We start from the raw sequence: 20714 nt of genomic DNA, 5'->3' as shown, positions 1-20714 counted from the left end.
AGCTGAAAGAGTATCAGGGTCCCCTCAAGGTTTTTTTTCACGGATTGTGCGTGAACAATTGCCATGACTTAATTTGGTTTCAATTGTGAGGATTTGCGTAATATTGAGGCTTTTAAGTGTTTTTTAATCCTCTCTTAATGTTTCCAGGGAAACTCAGGAAGCAGAGGGGCCGATGGTAAAACGGTAAGTGCGGCCCGCTCGGTCTATTATGAACACGTTAGCTCCTGTTAATGAACTTGTTTAACGTTTAATTTTGATTAAATGTCGCCGTTTTGATGTGATAGGGCAAAACTGGAGCCAGAGGACACAGCGGCAAAGATGGTCAGATGGGAGACAAGGTTAGAGAGCTTAATTTGATCCTACCTGATAGCACCACGTTACCGCCCCTGTCCTTTGTCTTACTGAGAAGGGAAAACTGTGTGTTTCGTTCGGCTAGTTGTAATGGATGTTTTTGTCTTGTCAAAGCTAGCATCCTTGCCAAGAGCTCACTGCTGCAGGTGACATGGATCACCTGAAATTCCGAAGGTTTTCAGGAATTAACTTTTTTTTGTGCTCTGTCACAGGGTGAACAAGGACTTCCTGGTTACAGCATTCCTGGACTTAAAGGGGAAAGGGTACGTTGTGGATGTTTCCCTCATCTCTGTGTATTATTTTTCAGTCCTCTCACTACACTGTTCACTCTTCTGACCCTTGCTTGTGTGTTTGCCCCAGGGGGAGTGTGGTGTGTGTGGGCCATCTGAGTACGGCAGCGGACCCGGTATTACCAAACTCCCAGAGGGGTCATTAGCTAAACAGGGAGATCCAGGGGTCCAAGGCCCCCCAGGACCAACCGGAGCTCCAGGTCCGGTGACCGCTGGCTTTCCGGTGAGATGACCCACTTCCAGAACGTTGACCTGCACCTGTATTTATTTATCGATAAATGAATGTGTGTGGTAATTGTTTTGAGCATGTTTTCATTCTGATGGATCATGAATCCAACTATCTTATCTATCTTTCTAAAAAAATTTCACAATCATTAGGCGGACAAAATGGATCCGAGACAGAGAACAAAATAAAAACATACGTAACAAAATGGGGTGCATAATAATAACATCTCAGAAATAGAGCAAGTGTAGATCTCAAAAACGTGTGTTCTAAATTCAACATAAGAGCCAAAGAAGAAAGTGAACAAGTCTGAGTTGTGATGGGTTTTGTACTTGCTTTTCTTGCAAACAAAATACAGATGGCAGACATGGGTAAATACAGACAAAACAACCACTAAATGTGCACATGCATTGTTCAGTCGTGCCTTTGTTTTTCTCACTGATAAGGGGCACTCATTTTGCAGTGTTATTAACTGATTGTTTTGTGTTTCGTGCCGGCTTGTGAGGTTCTGTGAGGTTATGGCCTTGTTTATTGTGCTTTTATGTAGTTATTGGATACTATCTTAAGCTTTTGTCCCAGTTGTTGTTAATTTTTTATTGTCGGGTTTAAGTGGTCTGAAAATTACATGTCTCTCCTAGGACTAAAGCCTTAAGTCAAGTTAATAAATCTTGACCACCTAAGAAACATCCTGCTCCTCAGAGAGCATGCTACGTTTTATCATTGCAAACTCATCTAATTAAACAAGGCTTTGCACTGCACCGGTTCAATCTGAAATGGTTTATAAAACGCTGCAGGATTTAGAATAATTCCTTTTCCCAAAATAGTAATTAGCTAGAATCGCTATCATGCTATAGATTCCTTCTTTTTCACTAAGTCCCTACATCTTCAAACAAAACCTAAAAACACACCTCTATCTCCTTGTGCATAGATGTATATGTACAACCACACTTCTCTAATCCATCGCTTTCTGTTTTTTCCATATACAGGGCACCCCTGGACAAAAGGGAGATAAAGTAAGTGCAACAACTGCTAGAGTCACACAAGTCACCTCCAAGCTACCGCATGCGCTTTCACCATCTCAATGAATACAATAGAAAACATTCCCCATCCCCTCTGACCCCTCCAGGTCTCAGTGTCATTAAAATCTTGAGCAGTTTTATACTTATCTGTTCAGGGCATCGTTTGTGTATCCACCTTGAAATAGCTCGGGTAAATTAGACCACTTAGGCGAAACAGAGGCCTCAGGAGGTACTCCCGACTGTCTTAAATAATCTGACATCCACTGGGTCTAATATAGTATGCAGGAAGGAAAGATTTAATGCTACTACAGGGGAGTGTGGAGTCCTCACCTTAAATTAGATAATTCTCTCTGTCAGGGCAAGAAAATAATGCATTGAAATACATAATGACCTCAGTTCACCCCCTCCAAAAGAAATGTCTGAAGTTTAGCAGGAAAATGCTTTTTTGAGGCACAAACTTTTATATACATCAACGAGGGTCCAGTATGTAGGAATACTTGCTTATTTCCCTACAGCATGTTCTATGTTCTGTCTTCTCCCCAGGGACAAGCAGGAGATAAAGGACTGGATGGAGCTGCAGGATCCCCAGGACTGGCTGGAGAACCGGGTTACAATGGACTCAATGGCTTTAAAGGAGAGAAGGTATAATTTGGTCACCTACCTAGAACCTTTCATTTTCATTCATTTTTTTCATTTTTTAAGCTGTGAATCAATCAATACCTTTTATCCCCTCCTTCCTTTGATATAATCAATTGGTATTCTAAAACGCAGTCCGGAGAAGATGTCCATTGAAATAAACGTAATGTTGTCATTTCGGTAGCCTTTAGTTATCTGTAAGTTGCATAAATATCTATATATATATATTAGTGCTGTCAAGCGATTAAAATATTTAGTCGCGATTAATCACATTGATGTCATAGTTAACTCGCGATTTAATCGCAAATCTTTTTTCTGTGCTAAATATCCCTTGATTTCTTTGTCCCATTATTTTTTCTCATTTGAATGCTCTCGGCTTGCCTTGTGCAAATGTTTTTTTATTGATAACAACATTGGCATATACTGAGCAAAACAGGACGATACAAAAAAAGCCTATAGTGCAATTAAACGATGAACATACAAACATACTGCCTTGAACATAGCAGTCAGGCTACTGCTTCGTTGTTTTGAGCCAAAGAAAAAAACAAAATATATATATATTTTTTTTTTCTTTAAATTATAAATTGCGTTGATCGCGCGATAAAAAAATTGACGCCGTTAAAATCGGTTTGCATTAACGCCGTTAATAACGCGTTTAACTGACAGCATTAATGTATATATTATTTTTGAATGTAGCTCTCCTTGATTTTTGACCGACTATTTCAGCGATGGGAAAAACTTGACAGAGAAAGCCCCTGTTGCATTGAGATTTGTTTTTTAACCATTGGACTTTAACAAGAGGCCGCATTCAAAGCCTGGCGAGGCCCAAGGAGGGATGAACATATCGCGAGCAACAGCTTGATGTGCCTGAGACGTTTATCCCACATAAGCCTTTAATAGGTATAGCAAAGCACCAGGAGAGGGATGGTCAAATAGGGCCACATGTGGTCATGTTCTTTTTTTCTTTGATATGTTCATGCTGGAGGATTTTATGCTTAATGGCAATGCTAACAACAAAAGAAGAAAGGGTATTGCCGATAAAAAGTGAAAAACCTAATAGAATAAGTATGTTGAGATCCAGACCTGTTACAAATTATATTAAGATTTAGAGAATGTGTTGTTTTAGGACCATGTACATTTTTTGAAGAGTTTTTATTTCTGTTCTTCTCTCTAAAAAGCTAATAAAAAAATGAGGCCAATGGATATATTAAGCAAATGCGTTTGTAGAGTGTATTAGCAAGGCATGCTAAGGTTTCTCATGAACTGCCCTGGCTCTTTTGTTCTACTAATGGTAGCTACAGTAAGCTGATTCATGCATATGGTAAATATAACTTTCATTGTTATTTTTTTTATATTGGTCCTATAATGCTAATTTTTTAAGCAATGACGATCAAGTAAGAGACATTTATGCTAATCGCCTGCTAAATCAAGATGGCAAGTACATCCGCTACACTGCGATGATTGCGAATTGATTGCTCGAAGCCTCAGCATAATTGTAATTGACGAAAGGCATGAGGAGCAAAATCCATAATTTAATATGCAATCATGATAAATATTGAAATCTCTAATGATGATAATATTGTCTGACTTGTGTCTCGAGGTCAGAGATCCCTAATGCTGTGCTGCCTGATTGTTTTACGTATCGATTTACATAAAACAATCAAGTTACATAAAACAACATCTCCAAGCGTTACTTAGCGTGCACTTTAATGTCAAATCGACCAAACGTCGACAGATGCGCGCTATGGCTGCTGGGGGTTGTTTACTCTGCAAATCCAACTGGCTGGTCTGTGAATCCGACCACCTGATCATCTAACACCAGCACATTGAGGCTAACGATAGCTTAGCACGTGAGCGGCCCATCGTCTCTAGTTACATCATGCGGCTTCGCAGTTGGCCCCTCGCCGCTCGCCGCTCGTTTATCCATGCCATGTGTCGTGTGTTTGCAGGGCGACGCGTGCACCAGCTGCGCTGCCGAGAGCGGCGTTGTGGGCGACGGCGTCTCCGGGCCCGGACCCAAAGGAGAGAGAGGAGACCAAGGACCCCCAGGGGAGGGAAAGCCGGGCAGACACGTGAGACAAAGACGATGATAAAACAGGCTCAATTGCGCGCACACAGTCGTTTTCAAGGTGCAATGCTGTCAGGTTTGCTGATGATCGTCTCTTTTGCTTATAGGGTAAACCTGGCCTACCAGGTTCCCAGGGGCCCCAGGGTTACAAAGGAACCCAGGTACACGTGCTCCTGTTATGCACCTTATACTGAAGTACTTTTGGTGGGTGGGTGTGTGTGTGTATGCATGGACACTAAAAGCGATCAATGGATGGGATTTTAATCGTCATCATTCTCTCTCCTGTAGGGTGAACAAGGCGTATCAGGATATGGTTTACCGGGACTTAAGGTATTGTATCTATGGTGTGAATAGTATAGTCAATAGTGTGATCTATCGTATTGCATCTACAGTGTGAGATAAAAAGCATGACAAAATCAATGGCGATGGTAATGTTTAAATCCGAGTTATCCGATTGATCCAGTTGAAACTGAAAGTGTTGAGTTGTTCCCTCGGACATTGATCTTTGGTGGTAAATGTCAAACACAGACACATTTAGTGAGATCCGTTCTCCTGGCCTATATTCCCCCTGGGAGTCCTTCATTCACAGTCTAGGTTTTTTTCTCCCCTGGAGCTGTTGCCGTGACGGCAGGCTCGCGGTCGTCACGTCTTTGATTGGATTTGTGGGAGGATTGTTTTACCTGACACCTATCGACATTCAAATGAATCACTTCCCCACTCTCTCGCTCCTCTATTTCCCATTGTGTTAGCAGCGGTCTCTAATTACAACTCTTTATGCCTCCCTGATATAAACCACCTATTTTCGGAGGAACATTTGAAAACGTTTTCAGTGTGGTATATCTCCCACAGTGCTTAACCTAATCATTCTTTCCTTATCTCCGGGCTCCGGCAGGGTGAAGTGGGACCAAGTGGGACTCCAGGAGTGGCAGTAAGTTCTACTTTTAATGATTGAGCTCAGTGTGTGTCAGAGGCAGACTGTAATGTTGTTCCTGCTCACCGTAATGTGGTGAATGTCCAGGGACCACCAGGAGACAAAGGGCAGCTCGGAGCGATGGGTCCGTTGGGGAGAGAGGTAAGAGTCTCATTCGTGTACACGTTTGTCGACCGGAAACTAAACGCATTGCACTGGAAACCCAAAAGGATAATATATGCACTTTTTATTTTTTAAACACAGGGCCCTAAAGGTGAGGTCGGACCCCCAGGCCCACAGGGGCCGATGGGCATCGGTGTGACTGGGCCCGTGGTAAGAGACTGATGTGTCTTTACTGCTCGCTCGTTCAACGCATGGATTTGAAACTAAATGCCGACGCTGTCTAAACTCAGTCGGTGTGGCTGTCACTTCACTGTCACCGCAACTGTTTCTGCTGTTGTGATTTTTTGTATTATTGCAAACTGAAGCCCTTTTTTTCCCCCTCTTTAATTTCGTTTTGGCTCCAGGGTAAAGAGGGCGCCCACGGCGGCAGAGGATTGCCAGGAGGTGATGGCAGACCTGTGAGTGCACCGTCACATCCGCGAGACGCGCATCCTCTCCTCACTTTATCTTGCCTATATTTACACTTTTGTAAGACAGACATTTCTGCTGCGATTTGCATTAAAGATTGGCAGATTAATTGTTTTTGTCAAATTGTCTGTGGGCTCCGTGGGGAAGTGCCCTTGATTTAGGCGTCATCCATAACCGTCCGACTCAGGCGACATCTCCTCCTCTCACGTCCTTTGTGTCCCACGATGCGCACTTGACTGCTCTCTGAGCTCTCTTTAGGATAAACAATGCCACCTTACTAATTGTGGAAGTGTGTGTGTGTGTGTGTGTGTGCGGGTGTGTGGTCCTTTGTGTTTGTGTGTTGTGTGTGTTTGTGTGTCTCTCTGTGTGTTTGTGTGCTGTGTGTTTGTGTGTGTGTGCGCATGTGTTATGTGTGTGTGTGTGTGTTTCTTTGTGTTTGTGTGATGTGTTTGTGTTTGTGTGTATGTGTGTGTGTGTGTCGTCCATGCTGTTCCTACTATCTTGCAGGGCCCCGACGGAGCCAAGGGGGACAAGGTAAGTCTGCCGTTTTGTTTGGATGAAGGAGTCTCCGGGGGGGGCATGGGAAGGGGCGGGGGCGGGGGCGCGGGGGGGGGGGGGGGGGGGGGTATAAATTGGGAACGGGAGGGTGGGGCGCCGGAACAGATGGTAATCACAAGGTATGGTTCAACATGCCCATACACACACTGTCTCTCTCACACACACACACACACACACACACGCACACGCACACACTCACGTACACACAGAAACAGACACACACACGCGCATGCTCACTCAAACTTGCAAGCACATAGACACTCACAGGGACACGTGCACGGGCCCTCTCCAAACAGACCCCAGGGCACGGACAGAGTAGTGGAGGAGGTGACAAGTGCTCTGGTGCTGGCAGACAGGAGGAGCTAAGGGGCCTTGTGAGACGCACTGTGTGAGCCTATTAATTACCATCTTCTTAAGGGCCACCGGGCCCCTGCACTGACTCACTGTCGCTGAGGGGCCCGAGTGTGTGTGTGTTTGAGTGCGTCGCTGGGAGGTGGCGTTGGTTTTTTGCGTGGGAGGTTGAAATAACAAAAAGGTACGGGGATAATTTTAGCGAAAGTGGGTATGAATCAGCATCAGAAAGCAGAAGGAAATAACGGCAACGTTTGCCTTCTGCTGGGATCCCGGTTGGGACGGTAGTTGTAAGAACCCCTCATCTCTCTACACATCTATAGGGCTTTAGATCTGGATGCATTACTGCAGTTCTTTCACCAAGTTCAGATTTATCATGAAACGGTTTGATGGAGCCTGATGAATCTAACTCGCTTTGCAGATTCACATATATACAGAATAGAAGGGGCCGGGTATTCTAGAGGCTGGGGGTGGTTGATTCCCAGCCAAAAGGTGCTTGGTTTCGAATTCCCGATGCAGTCTGGTAGGCATCCCTGAGCAAGAAGCCCTAACCCCTACCTGCTCATTAATGACATGTATCTTGAGAACAATAATTCACTGTGAGTCACTTTGGGTTAAGGCCTCTGCTAAATGATCATTATTTCCGGGGTTGATAAAAGCCAGCACAATTACAGAGGCAGTATTAAGTGCTTCAGTCTGACCACCTGAACTGAAGTGTTTTATCTTTTTTGTGTTTCCAGGGCGAGCCTGGAGAGTGCAACTGCATCACCCAGCCGTACACTGGCACGGGGGGGCCGGTGAGTACATGGGCTCAAGCATGCACACACACACTTACACACACACTTACACACACACACACACACACACACACACACACACACACACACACACACACAAACACACACACACACACACACACACACACACACACACACACACACACACACACACACACACACCAACGCATATCATATGCACACAAACGCATATCATACACATAGACGAACACGCATATCATAGACACCCAAACACAAACACAGACATACACACAAAAGGCAGAACTTGTAGGGGCGTTTTGACTTGTATCTTGAAAATCATTACAATACCCATTGATTGGCACTCACACATTTACAAACACACACACACATTTACACACACACACACACACGCGCACACATACACACACACACACACACACACACACACACACACACACACACACACACACACACACACACACACACACACACACGCATACACCCTCATCAGTAGTTATGAAGAGTTTCTCCAAAGGTTGCCATCACTCTACCTGGGACACATGAAGAGAGATATGCATATATACTGTATAAACCCTCCCCCCGTTCTCTGTCTTTTCATTTGCAGCTCTCTAGCCCTCTCTCTATCTCTCACTGCTTTTGGGTTTTTAGCGTGGTTCTTACTTCACACTGCACGGCTTTCTTTTTAGGTGTTTGTTCCAGCCCCAGCACCGCTCTGATTCTGGCTCTTCTGTCCCTTGCAGGGGGCCCCAGGAACTGTTGGAGGATACAGTTGGCAGCCTGGGCCTCAGGTTGGATCTGTCTGCCACCATTCTTGTCTGATAACTGGGGCCCTTGTTTGAAAACTTTCTTCTATTTCTGGGACAAGAAAAAAATAAAAGTTTATCTTTGTAATCTAACCCATCTTTCTGTGCGTGCGTGCGTGCGTGTGTGTGTGTGTGTGTGTGTGTGTGTGTGTGTGTGTGGGTGTCTGTGCTGACATTTCGTACACTTTAGGGGCCCCCAGGAACACCAGGACCACCGGGCCCTCCGGGTCCTTCTGGATCCATTGGAGCTCAGGGACCGCAGGTAAAATGGTGTTGGGGGAATGTAGCTCTCTGCCTCTCTCTCTATCTGTCAGTCTCTCTCTCTCTCTCTCTCTCTCTCTCTCTCTCTCTCTCTCTCTCTCTCTCTCTCTCTCTCTCTCTCTCTCTCTCTCTCTCTCTCTCTCTCTCTCTCTCTCTCTCTCTCTCTCTCTCTCTCTCTCTCTCTCTCTCCCATTCAGCAGCTGCTTCGTCTGCCTGGATTGGCTTCCATTCAAGTTGTTACAAATGCTTTTTCGCTTGGGCAGCTGGTGTAACTTTGATAAATACCACCGCTTCTTGGGGCATTCATAAAAGTATGTTTGTTTTTGTTGGGAATGTAATTAACAATTTTAATTCTGCTTTGTAACTCGGAGTGCTTGGTAATGCAGAGTAACACAGTAGATGGGGGGGGAAACTGTATGGAGGCTAAGCTAGCTTGATGTGAGCCGTAACAGCTTGGTTGGTGACTAGGCTCAGAATTGTTCGGTCAACAACTTTGTTGTGCACTAACCTATTGGGGAATCAGGCTTTACTACTGCCAGTCAAGACATGAAATGTTATTTGAAGGCCCACTTGTGTAAACACGTCACTAACCGTTTATTCTGACACTCCGTTCAAAAGAATAATGTTGTTTATTCTTTTCGGAGTCAAGCTGACCTTCAAATAAAGTTAAAAAGAAAAAAAGCTGAGGTGTTATGGGTGATGGTGGAAAGAACAACAAATTCATGAATTTGACTTGAAATATGCTTAATCCTTTTTTTTTCATTTGCACAAGTTAATTGAAATTAGTAAGTAATTAATCTTGCTTTGTTAGAATTCTGCTGCGGAGGATTTCTCTAATGAAAAAGCCAATCCATGCAACAAAAAAAGGACAAAAACACCAAATACAACACATTCATCATCACGAGACCAATCATGGCGGGAAACACTTCCAAAACTTTTACTAACTTTTCTAACGGTTTATCGCAAAACACGGCCATCGGGAAGGGAACACGTTTCACTGGAGCAATGTCCTTCTGTCTTGTTATTTCCTCTGTCCCAATGCTTTGTCCCCCAACGCTTTTGGCGCTTTGCACTCAACCCAATGTTGGAGGCGGGACGTAGTTGTGCCCAGCAATGCCGGTTGAACCTCAGTTCCTCTTTTCAGGGTGTCCCCGGCAACGACGGGATGCCAGGGAGACCCGGTTTGACCAATTACCTTGTAAGTAAATATGGAGAGAGAGAGAAGAGGTGGAGGGAGAGAGGTGGTGGAGCGGTGGAGGGATGGAGGGCTGGAACGGGATTTACTGATTGTGTGTGCACTCGTTACGACCCCTGTGTCTTTAAGGTGCGCCCCCCCAAACCCCCCAGCCCGCCAGATTGATCTTGTTCCAGTCTTGCTGCAATATGTTTAATGTGGGACTCTAAGGAATGCCAAAGAGCCAGCAGCAACAGTCCTGTGTCCATATGTGGCCCTTCAAAGAATTCTGTAGATATTTTGGGAAATGTCTATTGAAACCTGAAAGGAAATGAAAAAAGCAGCGTTGGTCAATAGAGTTACATACATGACCTTAAAAGGAACCTCAATTGCATTCAAATCCTAATTGTAAATTGCACTATTGTCATATGACCATGCGTCACAAACAAAAAAGACACACATACATTGATCAAGAATTCAGCCAAGGGCAGGGTAAAGAACAATATGTGTAATCCACTTCTTGGCGGAGTTAACAGTGTTTCTACAATGACAAATGAACAAAGGCCGTCCCAGTTTGCCATCTGCTGCACACAATCTTGCATTAAATTCCGTACCAGGGGGGGACTTCCGCATGTGAAGCGAAGGGGGCATCAGGTGGGTGTATGATTAAGATATCCGTGATCTAATAGGTGGTCAGTTGACTCCATTCAAAGGGAAGTAATAAACAGACTCTTATCAGATCTCTTCTGGGGGCTGGTAGAGTGCTGGTTTGGGAACAAACTCAGGAGCAGAAAACATTTCGGGGGGATATCAATGTTCTTTGTTCAGGACTTTGGTATTTGGAGACCAGTGGTGGTTTGAAATGTCTTTCGATTTCAGATGTCTTTGTAGCATGGCGCCTCATGGAAAGAGGGAAACATAAAGTGTGTGTGTGTGTGTGTGTGTGTGTGTGTGTGTGTGTGTGTGTGTGTGTGTGTGTGTGTGTGTGTGTGTGTGTGTGTGTGTGTGTGTGTGTGTGTGTGTGTGTGTGTGTGTGTGACGTCCTTCATGTCATGACCAAAACCCACACACAAACTCACACACATTATGTAGCTTGCACATTGAGAATGACAAAATATGGTTAAACACATGTTTTGTTAAGACTGAGGGTTGAGTATTTTTTTACACTCCTGGCAATCCAAAAGCCCCTTGAGGAAAGTAAATCCATTTCTTGTCTACAACTACCGTACTTAAACCACAGTGGAAAATGCACCGTATACACATTCAAACATTCACACACATAACCCAACTGCTTTTTAAGAAATATTGATTGACTTTTGAAGTGAGTACAAAAGCCTTGTTCTAACCAGGTCTAGCAGCGTGGTGGCATGACATGTTAAATACCATCTAATTCTCTCTAATGTGCTTTGTTTGCAAAATGTCAAATGGGTTTGTGATGCCGTTGAAACCGGGCCAGACGGTTCATTTTGAAAGGGCCTCTACACTCCCAGCAACAGGCTTTCTGCCTATCTCACCAGCGCAACGCCACTTGGGGAACCCTTTCCTCTGTAAGAGCACATGGGGAGTTGTCCATCAGTTAAAGTGCATGTGCCAGGGGAGAGGATATAAGTGTATAAGTGTACTGTACTCATAGGATTTGCTGCACTCTGTGAAATAAAGTTCATGATTAATGATAGTTAGTGTAGTTTGAAACATCATCAGTTAGTAGCAGTGATTCATGAGGAAGGTCGATACATATATGTCCGTCATCCTCTGGTTATCAAGAAGAATCAGTCTAAGGTCCATGGAAACATGCTTTGTTGTGAAGTGTTTTGATAAGCTAAGGTGAACCTATTATGAAGGGCTTCTCCTTAAATACTCCCGGTGTGTTATAGTTTTAATATATTATACTTCTCGTCCATCTGCTAAAACCCAAAAATGGATTCTCACTAAATACTGTGATTTAGTGGTTTCCACAGCCGCTAAAGCTCAATGTGCTAGAGTGTGATTTGGCGTCTGTTGTCTCAAAGGAAGTAATTATATCATAATTTTAATTCAAACAAATTCATTGACCACAGACTGTGTAGAACTAATATCATGCCAGCGTGGATTTTCCAGTTCCATCCAAGTAAAGATAGTGTGTGTGTGTGTGTGTGTGTGTGTGTGTGTGTGTGTGTGTGTGTGTGTGTGTGTGTGTGTGTGTGTGTGTGTGTGTGTGTGTGTGTGTGTGTGTGTGTGTGTGTGTGTAATTAAATTGCAGTATTTTGGTAGTAAAACATTGCAGGTGTTCCTAAATTGTCTCTGAATTTTAAATTTGGGTTTTAAATAATTGTTAACCAGAAAAGTGAATCATTTATTTATAATACTCACAGACATATTTCCAAAGTTTTAGAAAGGAGTAGGTATAAGTTCAGAGATGTATTAAGTCAGTTGCACTTACTGTTGGTTGCTGGTTAAGGTCAGGGTAAGCTTAGCAATGCATCATGGGACAATAATTGATTGCATTTACATTTATATAGGTTTATTTTCGGTTATTTTCTAGGTACCCAAAGCGCTTTGCATAAGGTGTGTGAGTGTATGCGTGTGTGTTGGGTCGGAGGGGGTTGGGGGGTATGACACCTCATCTAGTAGCAGTTAAATTAAAATAACCAAAATGTTCTCGCAGTAAACAAAGAAACCTTCTACCCTAAAGTCCTCTGGCAATTTTTGTTTTGTACACATATTTTCATATCCAATCTTATAAAAATGGTACGGTGCAAGATTCATCTGCCACTCAGCAAAAACCCTTTGCACTTCCAAACTCTAATGAAAACTCACCAGCTCTTGAAACAATTATCGTGGTAGTCCTGTATGGTGTGTCTTGTTCCTACATGTTTACATTTTAATATTGTGCAACTTCCATTCTTTGTCCAAACAAGATAACATAAAAACAATCATAGGAGCACCCTGGTTGATATTGGAGTTGAAAAGCTTTGCCGTTTCCAAACCAAAAGCCAAAACGCAGTGAGCCGCACATCCCTTAGATGCTGCTTACATTTTTGCACCTCATTAAACACTCGTTTCGGCTCTCCCTTCAGAACTGACACATCGTTTCTGCTGGTTTTCTTCTGGAAGTTCCTATAGAAAAAGCTGTTAATAACTGAATTTCCTCTCGCCTCCCCCTTCTGTTGTAGAACCCTATTGACCCTCGCGAGAGGCCGTCTCAAGACGCCACAGGCACGGATAATGATGTGAGTGGAGCAGAGGTGCTTCTGGGTTCAATTTCTGTTCCGCATGCTCACCCATCATTATGGCCACCATTAAGCATTGTGTGTGTGTGTGTGTGTGTGTGTGTGCGCGTGCGTGTGTGTGTGTGGTCTCTGCCACAGGAGGACTCCCAGGGCAAGCCGGGTGTACCAGGCATGGCATCCAAGGGGGAGAAGGGAGAGGAAGGCAAGCCTGGCGCTGGTTCCACCACCACCACGGATAGCTGCGTTGGGGTGAGACCAGAGGGGTCGGCGGGATCTTTTAAATTCTACCCGTGCACTCAAGAGCTGGAATCATGTCCTGCAGCAGTAGAATAGCTTTGTGTCGAGGGGACTCGATGGCCAAACACGCTAGTGCGCTAACCAGATAGGGGCTTTGCCTTTGAGCGACCCTGGTTCATTCATCGCATTTTCAAAGCACTGGGCATAATGGCACAAAGGCCCATGAAAATAGTTTTTTAATGAATAACTTTTTATTTGTGGAACTACTCCTATGGAATATGCAAAATAGCAGCCACTTAATAGCTGGGTCGTTTCTTTAGTGGCTTTTCTGCTGGTCATGCAGAGTCAGGCACAACTCACTGGCATTCTTGTGGGCTAACTTATTCTTGTGTGTATTCTGCAGTGTATGGATAGGCTGAACAGAGAGCAGGCAACTCAGCCGGTGAGTGCAAATCTCCAAGTCTAATGCAACCCAAACACACAGTCACACAAGCATACTGTGTGTATGCACGTGCACCCAGCAGGCTATTCTGTTTTCTATGTATTTATTCTCTTTTCTGGCTTCAGGCACGACCCTGCAATACCTGCACTGGGAGCCCGGGACAACCAGGGGTCCAGGGATCCACCGGAGAGAGGGGAGAGCCGGTTAGTGGATGAATGGAGGGATGAGAAGAAGTGACTGAGTGAGTGAGTGAAGCCACCTGATTGAATGTGTGAGGGAATGAGTCATTTATGTGAGTAAGTGAATTCGAACTAGATAAGTGGGTGAGTGCGGCTGGATGTGTGATGTTGCAAAATGTGTCAGTGTGTGAGTAGGTTCATGGCTAATGGTTAGTGAAAGTGAAACCAACATTATTCCCCTCCTTCCTCCTCCCACCCAAGGGCATTGCAGGCCACAGGGGCCAGGCAGGACAGCTCGGACAGATGGTAGGTCACCTGGCAACAATCTTCATAGAAATATAAATACATAAGGTCCCCCTTCTGGCCACCATTGTACACTGTATTGTGTTGTATTGTATTGTGTTGTATTGTATTGTATTGTATTGTATTGTATTGTATTGTATTATAGTACTTAACTGTGTAGCAACTGCAGTAGCTGCTATCATTGCTGTAACATGGGGAATTGGTTAGCCTAGCGATTGTTGTACTTGCACTTGGTTCTATGAACATCCTTTCTGTACCGACAGCGATATATTGATGCACTTCTTATGACAAATGTACTTATTGTAAGTTGCTTTGGATAAAAGTGTCTGCTAAATGCCCCAAATGTAAATGTAATAAGCTGTGTTTCCGTCTACTCCTTTTTATGTGCATTTTAAAAATCATGGCCCAACTCGCCAATTGAAACAAATTCAAAGTGTTTATTCTAGACTTGAGTTGAAGATATCAACAATCAAGGCTTTTTAATGGCTAAGTAAACCCCCATGTTAACTGAACAACTTCCACCCAGGAGATACATTATCTTTTGAAAAAGGCTGTGATGGTATAAGAAATGGACCCATTGGGTTAAATAGGAGTAGGTACTGGAGGCGTTATCTAACTTTTTCAGAATGCCCATCAAAAAGCAAGGGTGAGCAGGTAGCCGATAGCAAACTGCTACACTAAAATAGTGTTTTCAGCCTGAAGTAGCAGACCCATCGATTTGCAGAGAATTTCCGACGTTTAACAACTGCATACAATTCAGTCAAAATACCAGACCAGAGAGATCCAAGGAGAATAGTTTCAAGTGTTGTTATTATGTGATGGGTTCACTTCCTCGTTAGGACATCCTTGTCCAACATCCAGGTTAGAATTTCTTACTATTTGATCTCGTGTTCCCCCCCGATATATTTGTACTTGTTTTAAAATGAATGAAACCATACCATGGAGGTAGGTCTGCATTTAGCACATGCACACATACTGCCCATCTGCTGGCTAATGTCCATGAGCATGCATTACAAGGCTAAGATCTTCAAATCTTCAAAGTGAGCCACGAAACTATTTTTCTATCAAACGCTTGTCCTTCAAAGTGTGACGTCAATCGCATTACAATTCTTGTTATTTATTTTATAGAAGCTAATTTTTTCTTCTTTCTTTCCCAAAATGTAAGGGATGGGTTTTTGTGCTTGTCTATGTTTTCTGCCTTTCACGGGTCCACAGACCCCCCTAGTGTCGCAGACGAGAATGAGTACTTGCCTCAACACAATTTTGCCGTTTTTGTAACAAACATAAAGTGAAAGGGAAAACAGAAGAGCTTCAGCTATTGTCTGCAGTGTGAGTCGTCCGTCACATTGCCTGTCTGTTTTCCACAGGGTCCTCCCGGTTTCCCCGGCCCCCAGGGTCCTTCAGGATCACCTGTAAGTAAAGGCTCATGTTCCTTTGGATGTTCTTTATTCATCCCGTATTGACCTTCTTTTTCCTATTTATTTTTTTTACAAATCACTCTTTCCTGTTAAGAGATATGTACTACACTTCGAAATGGAGTACTTTTCCAGACAGTCGATTCTCTCCCTCTCTCCCCTTCTCTATCTATCTCTTCCTCTCACCCTTTCCCTCTCTCTATCTCTCTATCTCAATCTCTCTCTCTCTATAATGAAAGATATTCTAGATGAGGAAACAATTCCACTGTCTTTCTCCAGTTGTTCAATTATTCCCCCTGTCTACGTGATCGAGAGTGGGACCTCTGTGGTATACAATCCACACACTCACACATTTCTCGGACACACATACACAATTTCACATACACGCGCACACACACAAACAAATACACACTTGCACGTACAAAAACACAATTTCACGTTCACTCACACAATACATACACACAAACACACAATTAAACATTTATACACATACACATAGCCAAATGTTTTATAAAACGAAATGATGAGCTGTTTGGGGTCTGCACAAAATCCATTTGTGGTGTAGCAGTTACTGTCGACAGCTGTTAACTACCGTTACACGCAAGGGTTTTCCAATGTGTGTCTGCAAGTGTTTGAGAGAGAGAGAGAGAGAGAGAGAGAGAGAGAGAGAGAGAGAGAGAGAGAGAGAGAGAGAGAGAGAGAGAGAGAGAGAGAGAGAGAGAGAGAGAGAGAGAGAGAGAGAGAGAGAGAGAGAGAGAGAGAGAGAGAGAGAGAGAGAGAGAGAGAGAGATTAAGGTGCCTAGACTGAAGGAGATGTATCCTCCTCATGATACCCGTCCGCTTTGATAAGCCCTCGTGGCTGAGTCTGCAGAACAGTGCCACATACACTGCTTAGTATACACATCCATAAAAGACACTGCAGATAAGGAGGGAGGGGGAGGGAGAGGAGGCCAGTCGTATTGGCAAGGTGTGAATGTCGGAAGAAAGATGTTTCTTTTTGGAACAGGTGGTGCGTGCGTGTCTGTGTCAATATGTAGCGATGGGTGGTTAAACCGCCTGTGTACAAAGAAAAATAAGATTGACTTTCTGGGGAGTTTTGTATTTCTTTTTTTGCCTTTATTATTGGGATAAGTCTCATTGAGGTTGTGCACCTCTTTCACGAGCGAGACCTGACGGCACCAGTGTACAAACAATAGACAATACAGGAGGGATGAACATACACAACGACACAGGCAAGGATAACTAATGCCTTATTGATCATTTTATATTCTGTAACCTGTGGATGTGGCCCTGGTCCTCTGTAGAGAGGCAGACCAGAGAAGCGCGGTGACGAGACTCCAGAGCCCTTAAACATACCTCATGATATTGACTTGGCTTTTGTCAAGCTGCCTCATCCCCTGATCCCTCCGGCGTTTATGGGATTCGAGGAGTGTGAGATATGGCTTCATTCAAATCACCTCTCGTTCTCTTCCCCCAGGGCCAGCCGGGCGAGTCGGGCTCCGCCGGAGTCCCCGGACTAAAGGGTGAACAGGCGAGTCGCGTTTTTTTGTGATTGTGAATCGAGACGTGCTTTCCTGCGACGGTCGCGTGATTCTCATCAGGGGTCTCTCCCTTCGTCTCCCCCCCCGATCTGATGGCTCGCCTGTCTCTCTTCCTTGGCCTCAGGGTTCGTCAGGGACGTCGGGCTATCCAGGCTCGATGGGACCACCGGGGATGCCTGTAAGTCCTTTTCATCGTCCAAAGCGGGAGAGGTGGTTCATCAGTGGTCCGACATGGGTGGGGTTATGGGTGGGAGGGGGAGCTTCTAATCGATGGATGGATGGAGGGGGGGAGGATGGAGGGTCGGTCTTAATGCGGGACTGGAGTAAGTAGATGGATGCCTGTTGGTTGGTAACCTTGGAGAAGTTGAGGGGAGGGGGGGGGATGGGTTTAAAGGTGGTGGTGCGAATGACAGACGGGTGTCTTTTCATCGTTTTCAACAGGGTATGAAGGGAGAGCGCGGCAACGCCGGAGGCAACGGTCCAAAGGGAGAGGCGGTGAGTCTAGACGGCTTCATCAAGTGCATGATGGGTAATGGCGCTGACCGTCAGCGCCATTACCCATCATGCACTTGGTGAACATCATCCAGCGTGTTATATGCTCATTATGCAATCGTTAAGCACGTCAGGGTGTGTTTCCGCGGTAACCTCTTCGTTGCTTCTCCTCCCCCTCCTTCCCCCTCTCTGTCCTGCAGGGTTCAGCTGGTACCCCTGGCTTCCAAGGACAGGCCGGTGCTTCGGTGAGTCAAGTCCTAAGCGCCGCGGTTGTATTTATAGGTTCCTCGTCATTGTGTCCGTATCGGAGGTGTGTCGCTCTAACCCTGAAGCACATTTAGAGTGCGCCATTACGGTCGTCTACTCCCCACCCTTGCTTTTGGTTTGAATTACTTTTTTCCTCAAAACTCAGGGAATCAAAGGAGATTCGGGCCCAACAGGCTCCGAGGGACCCAAGGGTCAACAGGTATGAGTGGTTTGTGAGTAAAAGGCTCAAAGAAAGGCTTTTGTATAGATGTTTAGTGACTATCATAGCCCTTGAAAACACTTTACTTTCCCTTTCTTTCGTCCAGGGTCAAGCTGGAGCTCCAGGGTTCCCAGGATCACAGGTTTGTGTTAAATATTCTTTATACACAATTCTTCTTTCTCATGTTCTCTTACAAATGAAGGTCTGTACTGTAACTTTGTGTGTGTGTGTTTATATCTGTGTGTGGTCGTGTGTGTGTGTGTGTGTGCGTGTGCGTGTGTGTGTGTGTGTGTGTGTGTGTGTCTGTGTCTGTGTATTGCTGTGTCTGTGGATATGTGTGTATGTGTGTGGATGTCTCCGGGTGTGTGTGTGTGTGTGTGTGTGTATGTTTGGATGTCTCCGGGTTTGTGTGTGTGTGTGTGGATGTCTCCGGGTGTGTGTGTGTGTGTGTGTGTTTGGATGTCTCCGGGTGTGTGTGTGGGTTGATGTCTCCGGGTGTGTGTGTGTGTGTGCGACTGTGCGTGTCTCTCCAGGGCCCCCCCGGTCTTCCCGGTAAAAGCGGAAGAGAGGGCCCCCCGGGACCGAGGGCTGAGAAGGCAAGTGGGATCCATCTGTTAATGGCTTACCTTTACCACTAACCTTTAGGTAGTTCAGCGGCCATTAGTCACATTTATGTGTCGTGTGAGTCTGCGTTAATGTCTTGCTTTGTCCCCTTCACCTTACTCACTCGCTCCCCCCTTCTAAGTTTCTTTCTCTAACTTTCTTCCTATTTTCTGTCTCTTATTCACGAAGGTTTGTTCTCTCTTTTGTTATTTCTTACTTTCCTTCTTTAATTTATTCGTTCACTTTCCTTACTTTTTATTTCAGGTTTTCTTTATTTCTGTCCTCCTTCATCTTTCGGTAAATCTTTCATTCTTTCTTGACATCTGTTTTTCTTCTATTCATGCCCTCTTATGTTAATCTTCTAGATTATCTATTCTTCTTATCATTTCTTCTTACATTTCTAGTTTCTTCCATTTTTTTTCCATCCTTTCTTCCTTATTTTCTTTTCATTATGTCTCCCTCCCCCTCTTCCCCTCCAGGGTAACGACGGGGCCCAGGGTGCCCAGGGCCAGATGGGCCCTCCAGGCCGTGCTGGATCACCAGGACTCATGGTACACGTCTATAACATATCTTATAGATATCACCATGTTATTCTGTTGTATTCTTAGGGTGCACTCACACTAGGCCATCTGGCCGTGGCTGTTGGCCGTTTTCACACCTAACCGTGCTCAAATGGCCCCATTGTTCTCTGGCCTGCACTCATACTAGGCCATCTGGCCGTGGCCGTTGGCCGTCGCAACTGTGGCCTGGCCACGGAAGGCTCTTGTACATACGTCATCACGTCGTATCACGTCATCACCAAGCGTCCGCTGCTTGGACCATAATAAAGTCTGCCGCCAGTCAGAGTTTTAACAACAATGGACAACAACACAGAGAACACACCAACAGTTGAACCGCTTGACGCGATGTTTACCGTTTAATGAGAAAGAAGGCTCGTCGCCTTTATTATGTCCGTGTTCGTCGCATTGACTATACGTCATCCAGCTCAGGTTGCGTAGCCGTGCGTGTGCGCGTGTCGGCTCATTAGCATCTGTACCGTAGCGGCCCGTACCGTAGCAGGCCAGTCTGGCCTGGCCAGACTGGCCACACTCACACTGACAGATTTGAGCACGGTTAGGTGTGAAAACGGCACGGCCAGATGGCCTAGTGTGAGTGCACCCTTAGCTCTAATAAACAATTTGAATCTGCTGCATTGTGTGTGTGTGTGTGTGTGTGTGTGTGTGTGTGTGTGTGTGTGTGTGTGTGTGTGTGTGTGTGTGTGTGTGTGTGGCTGTGCTGTGCTGTGCTGTGCTGTGCTGTGCTGTGACAGGGCCCCCCAGGCATCGAGGGATTGGATGGAAAGGACGGCAAACCAGGACTGCGGGTAAGACTTTTTCTTTTCATGGCTCATCCTGGGTGAGTCAAATACGTGAAAACATACTGACATACTGCTATTTGTAAGAGGATAGTACAATGGAGTAAACTTGACTTGTAACCATCTCTCTCTCTCTCTCTCTCTCTCTCTTTCTTTCTTTCTTTCTTTCTTTCTTTCTTTCTTTCTTTCTTTCTTTCTTTCTTTCTTTCTTTCTTTCTTTCTTTCTTTCTTTCTTTCTTTCTTTCTTTCTCTGTATTAGGGCGAGACAGGCTCTCCTGGGGCAGCAGGAGCTCGGGGGATGCCAGTGAGTACGACCTTTGACCTCTGCGTGCTCCCATTCTGTCTGCCTGTTTCATCTTCGAGGTGTGTTTGTTGTACTTAGTACCTGTGGGGAATCTTGGACAGCGTCGAAAGAATCGTTTTTTTCCATCAATGTCTTTGTGCTTTACACGCTTGACC

At 44.9% G+C, this 20714-nt stretch overlaps 1 protein-coding gene across 1 annotated transcript in view; it reads left to right on the top strand.

Annotated features, from left to right (window-relative positions):
- col16a1 (collagen, type XVI, alpha 1) overlaps nucleotides 1-20714 on the top strand; it is a 70435-nt gene that overhangs the window by 41072 nt on the left and 8649 nt on the right. Inside the window, 34 exon segments of the mRNA XM_030347512.1 lie at nucleotides 148-183; nucleotides 285-338; nucleotides 564-614; nucleotides 712-864; nucleotides 1851-1877; nucleotides 2427-2525; nucleotides 4469-4591; nucleotides 4695-4748; nucleotides 4876-4917; nucleotides 5480-5515; nucleotides 5606-5659; nucleotides 5762-5830; nucleotides 6025-6078; nucleotides 6596-6622; nucleotides 7738-7794; nucleotides 8517-8564; nucleotides 8770-8841; nucleotides 9985-10038; nucleotides 13167-13223; nucleotides 13362-13472; nucleotides 13864-13902; nucleotides 14028-14105; nucleotides 14343-14387; nucleotides 15752-15796; nucleotides 17277-17330; nucleotides 17465-17518; nucleotides 17782-17835; nucleotides 18033-18077; nucleotides 18245-18298; nucleotides 18405-18440; nucleotides 18832-18894; nucleotides 19381-19452; nucleotides 20211-20264; nucleotides 20515-20559. Coding sequence (XP_030203372.1) covers nucleotides 148-183; nucleotides 285-338; nucleotides 564-614; nucleotides 712-864; nucleotides 1851-1877; nucleotides 2427-2525; nucleotides 4469-4591; nucleotides 4695-4748; nucleotides 4876-4917; nucleotides 5480-5515; nucleotides 5606-5659; nucleotides 5762-5830; nucleotides 6025-6078; nucleotides 6596-6622; nucleotides 7738-7794; nucleotides 8517-8564; nucleotides 8770-8841; nucleotides 9985-10038; nucleotides 13167-13223; nucleotides 13362-13472; nucleotides 13864-13902; nucleotides 14028-14105; nucleotides 14343-14387; nucleotides 15752-15796; nucleotides 17277-17330; nucleotides 17465-17518; nucleotides 17782-17835; nucleotides 18033-18077; nucleotides 18245-18298; nucleotides 18405-18440; nucleotides 18832-18894; nucleotides 19381-19452; nucleotides 20211-20264; nucleotides 20515-20559 — 2016 coding nt within the window.

The sequence above is a fragment of the Gadus morhua genome, chromosome 22, assembly GCF_902167405.1.
Source record: "Gadus morhua chromosome 22, gadMor3.0, whole genome shotgun sequence".
In the NCBI taxonomy this organism is placed as follows: Eukaryota; Metazoa; Chordata; class Actinopteri; order Gadiformes; family Gadidae; genus Gadus; species Gadus morhua.
This window is presented reverse-complemented; position numbering and strand designations above follow the sequence as displayed.